The sequence below is a fragment of the Corylus avellana genome, chromosome 7, assembly GCF_965113065.1.
Source record: "Corylus avellana chromosome 7, dhCorAvel1.hap1.2, whole genome shotgun sequence".
In the NCBI taxonomy this organism is placed as follows: Eukaryota; Viridiplantae; Streptophyta; class Magnoliopsida; order Fagales; family Betulaceae; genus Corylus; species Corylus avellana.
In genome coordinates, this window is record NC_142496.1 from 24,251,664 (window position 1) to 24,261,819 (window position 10,156).

At 36.3% G+C, this 10,156-nt stretch overlaps 1 protein-coding gene across 1 annotated transcript; it reads left to right on the forward strand.

Annotated features, from left to right (window-relative positions):
• The first annotated feature begins 2,432 nt into the window (after window positions 1-2,432).
• Window positions 2,433-6,188, forward strand: LOC132184614 (laccase-14). Its single transcript, XM_059598309.2, has 7 exons — window positions 2,433-2,569; window positions 2,718-2,869; window positions 3,221-3,465; window positions 3,818-3,943; window positions 4,459-5,053; window positions 5,289-5,650; window positions 5,739-6,188. Exons 1-7 carry the CDS (start codon window positions 2,468-2,470, stop codon window positions 5,918-5,920), a joined length of 1,764 nt encoding a protein of 587 aa, XP_059454292.2. The 5' UTR covers window positions 2,433-2,467; the 3' UTR covers window positions 5,921-6,188.
• The last annotated feature ends 3,968 nt before the right edge of the window (window positions 6,189-10,156 follow it).

Genomic DNA, 10,156 nt, shown 5'->3' on the forward strand with positions numbered 1-10,156 from the left:
TCCGGATTCAAGGTTTATATATATATATATATATATATATATTATTGATGTAACTGAGCCATCAGTTATCTGTGAAACTTTTTGATCCCCTAACAATTAACCACAGAGATGAGACTTTTGAATTTGCTTTTGGTGAGACCCCATTGCTTGGGTGCTTGAGTAGAGTACTGTCGTCTTTCCCCTGTTTCTTCTCTGTTTTGAAGGCTTGATTGCTTTTTGCTGCGTCACTTGTATTTGCAGACATGGCATATTAGTAGAGATGGCTTTTTTACTAAATTACTAATACGGCATTAGAGGCAGATTACTAATAACCTAGTTGCCCATCCCCCATAGGTCTAAATATGTTAGATTTCCAAATTGATTGTTTGCAGTTGAAAGTGATTTGTTTAGAGCTACAAATATGTCCATTCAATGGCGAGCCCGGAACAAATGAAATGTAGTAATATGTAATGTAAAGATAATCAAGCAATAAGAGTAGAAAGTAGCCTTTCAAACAATTACACGATATAACACCAAACAATCCAAAAAAAATTGTCAGTATTTTCTTTTTAATTGTTCATTTCATTATGAAATATATGGCATTTCAGATGTCATATTGCTGAGCCACAGGTTTTCTTTATGGAAAGCATGTGATTTCTCATTTTCGAATAGAGTTTTTAACTTTTTAGCAATCTTGGTTCAGCATACAATATTACATTATAAAAACCTTGATATATCTATTTTAAGGATATAATAGAAAGATTATCAGATTTTGGTTTATCATGCATGCCGGAATGTTAGATGGTCCAACCAACATGCAACACTGTAAACGCTTGGAGAAAATTAAGTTGAGGTCAGCAGCTTGACTCATCATTGATGTATTGGTAAAAATCAGTAGCTAGCTAGCTGCAACATCTTCTGTCAAAAAACCGGGGAAGAAAACGAGGAAAAAACATAAATAAACAAATCAGCATTTCTGAATTTGATGCGTTGGAAGACTATAATACATAAAGGGCACTGTTTTCATAGCAACTTTTGAAACATACTATTAAATTACCGCTCCTTATTTATATATATATATATTACTCCTTTGGTTTCGAAATATTTTATGATGGATTATTATAAAATTTTGGATCAAGTGTTACATTATAAAATATGCATTTGAGAGTGTGTAGCATTTGTTGAAAAATAATTTGTCAATTTGGAATGAAAAGGAATTGAACTCACACTAAGGAGGAAAAGGAACGGTGGTCACACATGTTAGGCTTCATTTTTTTTCATTTCTAAAACAGGAATGATATGGTCAAGAGTAAGTTGCTGGAGTCTTAGGGCCTGTTTGAGATTGTGTTAGAAAACTTAAAAGTTTTTTTAATATCTAAAAAGTTGTGTTAAACAAAAGTTGACATGTTTAGAGCATATTTGAGATTGCATTTGAAAAATAGAGGTTTCAAGTAAAAAAAAAAAAATGCATTTTGTCTAAAGCTACATTTTTAAACTTTTGTTAAAAGTGTTTTTTGAACCTTTAAAAATGCTTTCAAATTTTTTTCTACGAAATGGGTACTTTTTGTTTTTTTTCAAACGAATTTTTTGAGTGTTAAACGTACTTTTAGGCCTATCGAATGCACACCCAAACAAGCCCTTAGTAAAAAATTCCAAAAGTCCTTTCATTTTTTTTTTTTTTTTACTTTAGAAATAACCAAAACACACTTTGGGTACAAGTATTTTTTTTCTTCAAACGGACTTTTTGAGTGTTAAACACATTTTTAAACACCCCAAACGCAATCCCAAACATACCTTTAATATAAAAATTTCCTCATAAAACTGCTCTCATTATAAAAACATTAAAAAAATTTATGGGTGCCATCCCATCCCGGTCCGCCCGTGCGGCTTATATTCAGAAATCATTAAGAAAATATTATAAGACATTCCATTATGGGGAATATATGAAAGATCTGGAACAGGGCATATTTTTAGATGAAATAAAAACAATACCAAACCTTGGGGGTGGGCAAATACAAAAATTTGCTGGTTTTCATATTAAAATGCTTTGTTTAGAAGAAGACTAAAAAATTTATGGGTTGCCATCCCCAATCTTACAACGTGGGTCCTCCCTGGGTGTATGTCAATGTCCACAACCTAGGAATCTTATAGAGAAGCTACATTGTGGGTGGAATATATGAAAGATCTGAAACAGGGTATATTTTTAGGTGAAATAAAAACAATATATTATATGACAGCTACCAGGTAACCGAAGTTCCTCGTATTCATTTCTACCAAAGTTATGTACCAGCAAGTCCACCTAAATGTCAAACATAACCGGAAAAAGCAGGAGACTTCTAAGCTGCTTCTCTAATCTCGATTTATAACAGTTAATCAATACTTACCCAGAATCTCCCAATTAACAGCGCCAACCGAAATGTCCATGTTATAAAAGTTGTAGAACTATCCCAGTCCAGTCCAGTCCAGGGAGAAGAAAGATTCAGAGGAAATGGAAGTGTCATTGAAGACGAAGAAGCTTTTGTTATGGCTGCTGGGGTTGTTGTTGCTTCACTGCAGGGCCCAAGGCACAGTACACTACTACGACTTTGTCGTAAGAACAGCTGACTCATCACATCTTATTCATTCTCTGTTTTTTTAATTAGCGTTGATACAGTACCCAATTAGCCTGAGCTGAGAGAGTTTGAAGTCATAATTATTGTGCTAATCACTCAATAATTCTCTGGTTTTCCCGCTTTCAGGTCAAGGAAAGCAATTTCACAAAGCTATGCGCTACAAAGAGCACTTTGACGGTAAATGCCAGTTTTCCGGGACCGGCGATTCGCGCCCACAAAGGAGACACTCTGTATGTGAATGTTTACAATCAAGGAACATATGGTGTCACCATTCACTGGTAACTCCCTCTCTCCCTCTCAATTAATTTCTTCACTATTTTTATGTTATGACCCAACCAAAAAGCATTAATGTTTTGCGCAATGACCCTAAAAAGACAAGTATGTAAGAAAGAGAACATCAAACTTGAAAAATTGTTTATTTTTTTAAAAAATAAATATTATTTTTGTATTTTTCTTGACTTTCGATGACATTTACAATATTTTAGTAATTTATGGGAGTCGTTGATCACACAATTAGTAGTTTAGAGAGACATTGACAATAAAATGATAGTTTAATAAGGTATGTGCATTTTTCCCATAAATCTTATATTAAATAAATTATATTATTTGATTTTCTTATTTGGTTATAGGCATGGAGTGAAGCAACCAAGGAACTCATGGTTTGATGGACCTGAGTACATCACTCAGTGCCCCATCCCAGCTGGAACAAACTTCACTTACCAAGTCCTACTTACTGAAGAAGAAGGAACTTTATTCTGGCACGCCCACAGCGACTGGACAAGAGCCACTGTTCATGGTGCCTTAGTCATCTTGCCTGCAGAGGGAACAACTTATCCATTTCCCATTCCTGATGCAGAACAAATTTTATTATTTGGTACGCAAAATAATATCTAGCATTTCAATTTTATTTTCTATATTGATCCTAAGAATTTTTTTTTTTTTTTTAATTATACGTGACACGTGTCACAATATGATAAATATTGACATGGCACATAATGGATTTTTTCAAAAATTTTAGCACATAATGCAGTGAACTCTGTGAAATTAATTTTTATTTTTATTTATCTTATTTGAACTGTTTTTTTATTATGTTTATTAACTAAATAAAAATATCTGATCCATTTTCTTTATTTGAAAATTTCTTGTTGAATCTAACTCACGCAGCAAATTCATACATCTTAATTAGATCTTAGTCTAACTTTTTGGCTCATGCTGTTTTATTGCAGCTTCGTGGTACAAAGAAGATGTGATGGTGTTAATGGATGAGGCCCTCCGTTACGGTGGATTGACGGTATTGTCAGATTCCTATGCCATCAACGGCCAACCCGGGGATTTTTATTCGTGTTCCAAAGGTACAATACATAAATACAAAATTTCCATATCACCGCAACTAAATTCGGCTAAAAGGGGTAACCGAATCACCTCCAAATGTCATAGGATGATTCAACATAACCAACCTTGAACCACCTATTTTGTATGTTGAACCACCCAAGTAAATAGTTGCCCCTCAAATAACCACCCCAATGACCTATTTTTAATTTTAGTTGTCATAATTTGGGCCGTCATTTTAAATGAACGGCTAAAAAAACAATTACAACCTATATATGCAATATGTTGTGATCTCAATCCCCTTAAGTCAGCCCAATCTAGGATGTACGGAAGCTTCAACTATTGCACTAAAGCAAAAACGCACAGGACTTCTTTGATGCAGCAAAATATTTTTTACCTAATAATTAGGTTATAAGATTAATTTGTTTTAAAAAAAATCTTTTTGATTTAACATAATATTCACCTCAATTTCAATAAAATATTTTAGGTGTCGATCAATTAACAAATTAATTATAAACACGTGATGGTGAATTTGCAGATACAACATTTCGTATGTCGGTTGATTATGGAAAGACCTATCTACTTCGCATAGTTAATTCCGTACAGAACACAGACATGTTCTTCAGCATTGCAGACCACAATCTCACAGTTGTCGGATGGGATGGTTCCTACATCAAACCCTTACAAATGACTTACATAATGATAACCCCAGGGCAAACAATGGATGTTTTGGTCACAGCAAATCAAGCCCTCAGCCACTATTACATGCTCGCCAGCCCTTATTTTGATGGACAGGCAGATGACTTTGACAAAAGCATCACCAGTGCAATCTTCCAGTACAGCGGAAACTACACTCCCCCATCGTCGCCGGTGTGGCCGACCAACATCCCTGGTTTTTATGACATTGGCGCTGCGGGGTTGTTCACAACACGTTTAAGGAGCTTGGCGTCCAAAGAGCATCCTGTAGATGTTCCTCAAAGTGTCGACACCAGAATGTTTGTGACAGTTTCCATAAACATGATGCATTGCCCCAATGGGTCATGCGCAGGGCCGGATGGGAATAGGCTTGCGTCCGGCTTGAACAACATCAGTTTTGCAAACCCTTCTTTGGATATATTGCAAGCTTATTACAAGTATTTCATTACCTTTCAGAATTTTGAATGTTATATCTTGCAACTTAATTAAATGAATGCATGGGATTAATTTGGTATTGTGTTATGTGCCCGTGCCGTGAGAATGTGTCGTCATTAAGTTGGAGTGTCACACATTCTCAATTACAAACGTGGCATTCTCATAACTTATTAGTTAAAATAGATGATTTATGGTATGATCTTATGAAATAACGTCCTTTCATAACTTTTATGACAGGAACATAAGTGGATATTTTGAGGAAAATTTTCCAGACAAACCCCCAAATCTATTTAATTTTACCTCAGAGGATTTGCTGACGGACAATGTTACCCTATCGGACCAAGGGACAAGGGTGAAGATATTAGATTATAATGAAACTGTGGAAATAACGTTTCAGGGGACTAATGTCATGAATTCAGGAGAAAATCATCCAATTCATTTACATGGCTTTAGATTTTATGTCGTTGGATCAGGGCTTGGAAATTTCGACAATGTGAGTGACCCATTAACTTATAATTTGGTTGATCCACCCGAAGCTAACACTGTTCCAGTTCCTAAGGATGGTTGGGCCACCATCAGATTCAGAGCCGATAATCCAGGTACGTTTATTAAGTAACTATTATTAGAATATTACTTCAATGATTAAATTAATTATGTTCTATTATGTAATATGCATAATTGTTTCAGGGGTTTGGTACATGCATTGCCATTTTGACCGGCACATGAGTTGGGGTATGGACACAGTTTTCATAGTACGAAACGGCCCCACTGAAGAGACGAAGCTCCGCCCTCCTCCGGCTTACATGCCACCATGTGGAGCAGATGCACTCTCTGGGCTTCAACAGACAATCTTCCAGAAAGAAGAGTAAAGAAGGAAATTTTGATAGTAATACCTGTGAGGAGGTGCTATCTGCAGTTATGCTTGATACTTAGTTTGTACTTCATGGAAAGTTTCTTCAGTATAAAAGGAAAAAGGTATTTTTTTCCTTTTTCTATTTTGATCTATGATCCATAGAAACCGCCAACCGGCTTCAATTATTTTAGAAGAGTTGAAGCTGTTAAATTCTATCTCTTTTGTTGATCTTGTACAAAATGGGATAAACATATATTATAATTAGATGCAACAAGCAGATGAAATTTGAGCACAACATTTTGTACTTAACATTTTTTTTTCTTGTTTTAAAGCGTTTATCATTTTCCTTTATTGTTAAAGAAAAAGAATACTGTCGGTGAAAGAGAGGTTCGAAGAGTCCATTGGAGGCCCATCTACACCAGGGCCCAAGGAGGCAGGGGAGGCGGGATCTCTCTTTTCAGTAACAAGAATCTTGCCCCTTCTTTCCTCTCACATCAACCTCTCTCTCCATTGCTTTTTAGCAAGCTCACATGGGCGTCCTCCAAAGCAGAGGAACTCTTTCTAACTCTCTCTCTTGCACTTTCTCAATTGTCAAGAGTACACTAACTTGGGGGCGTTGGAGTGCCTTCGGTCGAAGAACTGAAGGCTTCTTCTTGAAGGGGGAAAAGCGAATGTGGTTTCGTAATTATCAATGCTAATTTTAAATAACACCTAAAAAAACAAGGAAGTAAAAATAAGTGTGAAATGTTATAGATTTTTATAGATTGCAATATTAAAAGATATGGATAGACGGCTTAATGTTTAAAGCTCTTCTAATCACTTTTTAGGTGAGAGGTACGAAACCCTCCATCACAATAAATATTAAAAACTAAACACGCCAAGAAGCGCTCAGTTTTGAGTGGAACAGGATCCTCTCCAGTCCATTATAGACTGGAGAATATCCAGTTCATGGCTAGAATTTCATTTCAGAAATCGTATGACCACAAATGAGACACATATCCCACTAATAAAAATAATAATAAAATATTATTTTAAATTAAAAAAAAAATTAAGAAAAAAAAGAAAAGAAAAAAAAAGAAGGGGGTGGCTGGCCACCATAAGGCGTGGCCGGCCACCCCCATTTTGGGTAGGGGTTGGCTCAAGCCAACCCCAATGGCCGGCCAGAGGTGGCCGAACCACCCCCATTACCCCCTTCTTTTCTTTTTCTTTTTCTTTTTTTTTTTTAATTTTTTTATTAATTTAAAATAATATTTTATTATTATTTTTATTAGTGGAATATGTGTCCTATTTGTGGCCATATAATTACTGAGATGAAATTTTAACCATGAACTGGATATTCTCCAGTCCATTATGGACTGGAGAGGATCAATGGACTGGAGAGGATCCTATTCCGTCTTGAGTAGGTAGTTATTAAAAACTAAACTACTAAGCTACTGGCCATGGGGAATTGAACCGGTGCAACTCTAGATGGAAGAGGTGCCTTCAAACCATTCAATTGATTGCTTATCTATTAAGAGTTGCGAAATGCATTTTACTTAACCGTTTTGTAACTACTCTCCAGAATCTATAAATAGAGCTTTTTGCTCTACGAATTTTACAATTTTTCTTTCCTATCTCTCTTAGAAATACACGATTTTTCATAGAAAACTCTGAAAAACAAACTCCAGAATTATTCTGTAGTTGATAACTTTGTTGTATCCTATAGATGAATTGCTTGTAACCCAACAACAAACTCTCAAAGCCGCATCTATTACTGTTTCTACTTCATTTTCCTCAACATGTCTATAACATTATTCATAAAAGAATTCAAGCCCACCATGAATCGTACGACCAAGCTGGCCAGAAAGCTGCTCATTGAGACCATAAACATAAAGAAAAGTGCCACGACTAGCCTATCGGAAAAAAGCAAAAAGAAAAAAAATTGAACCCTGACAAAGACTAATATTGGTTGGGTGTGAGCTACCAGCCTACCAACCATTCCTCCTCCAGCGAGCCATTTACAGCCCGTTGGAACTTCCTACCCACCCTCTCTCTATCGGTTAGTTGGAACTAAATTTAGAAGATTCTTCTTGAGTAATGAGTTGAAGAATTTGCACGTGAGTAATGGAGTAGTAGAGAACTTTAGGTTGAAACCGTATGTCAAACACAATTAAACATGTTGTCGTCGTTCTTTTCTGTCCATTGGTCTCGGATTTTATCACTTTTCCTGAAAAATGTTTCTCACGTCAATCAAATCTTTCGGTCAACTTTATTTTTCAAGTTCGTTGCCAAACACCTGAGACAACAGATCTAGAGAATTCTCACCCAAACCCAAAGGTGGGAGTGGGGATTTCGTGGGAGTACGTCAAATTGTACACCTATATATATATATTATAAGAAATTCTATTTAAAGTATGTCCCTTATGTCACATATATTATTGTAATTATAAAATATATATAATTACGGTGTTCAGTAATTTATTCCAATTAAAACTTATTGTGTAAATCAAATATTCTGAATTAAATTACTGATTTAATTCTTGTGGAACAAGTATTTGATTTCAATCAAATATTCTGAATTAAATCACTGATTTAATTCTTGTAGAACAAGTATTTGATTTAATTAAAGATTTTATTTTTGTGGAATCAATTAACTGTATTGATTTGATTTTTATTCCTTGATGGGAGGAATAATTAAGGTAACAGCTCTAATTGAAGGTCCCCTGACCTACCTATAAATAAGGCCTGTGTATTCTATCAATTGGCACTCACTGGTAGGCATAGGTCAGAAGAACCTCTCAATATTTTTAGTTTTTAGTTTGGTTGCTGTGGAGTTGTTCTTCAAGTCACTTAAGCAAAGCAATGGCCGAAGGTACATATATATTAAACTATTTCCGCTGCTAATATTATTATTAATTAGCATTTAATATATAATAAATTCTTACATGTGGTATCAGAGCCTTTTCCTGGCCATATTTGCCTAGTCTAGTTTTAATATGTCTGCTGTTGATATTTTATTTTTGTTTTGATAATATTTTATTTTGTGATTATCGAAACAAAACTCAGACCCATGGTTATTGATACTGAGAACCATTTGTTCTCAACCACCATGAAACCCACGTATATATATGTTTTATTTGTTTTGACCAAATTGCTCATGTGGTATTGTTTCTTAAAACAAAACGTGTGGGGCCAATGGGTGATCAGGACCCTTGGTCCTTCACTTTCCTCTGGGTCACTTTCGATTAGAATTTACTGGAGACAAGCTACATTCAGCACCAGTTCTCACCTACCTGCAGCACCGGTATTTCCCCCTCCCACAACAGCGGCGTTGGCCGCATAAAGTGAGCTGTTGACGGAGGAAGCCCCATAAAGGGCCGCTGTGATGGGCAGAGACGGCGCCCACACGGGCTGCCGATTTCTGACCGGAACGGCGGCCATTTCACCGGGGCTACCAAAAAAAAAAAAAAAACGGCTGGCAGCCCCACACGGGTTGCCTTTCGTTTTTTGGCCGTTTGCGCATCAGGGAGCGGCTAAGCATGGCCGGCGCATCAAGGAACCGGCGCCGGTGGCTGGAGAATGGGGACAGGGGAGAGGCGGCGGTTAAAGGGGCTAGGTTTAGGGTTTGGGGTCTTGTTATTCGGGTAGGATTTTCAACCCGTCTTGGCCTGATTCAAAAAAAAAACCTGGGTCATTAAGTGAGCTGACCCAGAAGCCCAACCCGGATCAGCTAGCCCATTCCAGTAGCCCAACCTGGTTTAAAGTAGCTGGCCCATCCGGATTAAAAAAAAAAACAGAAGGGGGCTCAGGTGGGTTTCGAACTTGGGCTCTTAAGGTATAAATGGTGTAAGGTCAGTTCAAGACCATTTGGCTATTCAGTTTATTATGCTTTTATGTTGCATTTTTATTCATCTTATGATTTAAATTGTTCAGTATTAAATTATTGTTTCTTTAATACATGAACTTAAGGATATATTTATTCTTTTAATTGTTTAAATATAAATTGTTTGATGCCTGGACATGAGAATAATTAACTAAGCCTCATGTGTTTGTGAATGTTTATGGTACTATCCAAAATTGCAATCGGTAAGCTCTGGCAAGGCAAGTCTTGGGACTTAAGTGTGCCGTTGTGCGCCCCCTCACTTACCTTACATACTATCCGGTTGTACCTTGGAAAAATACTGTTTACCCACTAACGTGATGGTTTTGTCTTTTATTCTTTGGAACTTTATTTTGGCATCTATACAGTTAATGATGTTAATGAAGTCGTGAT

Excerpts from the sequence above, each read along its gene's own strand:
- LOC132184614 (XM_059598309.2), top strand. The coding sequence starts at position 2,468 with ATGGAAGTGTCATTGAAGACGAAGAAGCTTTTGTTATGGCTGCTGGGG. Across the intron at positions 3,944-4,458 it reads TTTTTATTCGTGTTCCAAAG|ATACAACATTTCGTATGTCG; the intron begins GTACAATACATA and ends GTGAATTTGCAG. Across the intron at positions 5,651-5,738 it reads ATTCAGAGCCGATAATCCAG|GGGTTTGGTACATGCATTGC; the intron begins GTACGTTTATTA and ends TAATTGTTTCAG.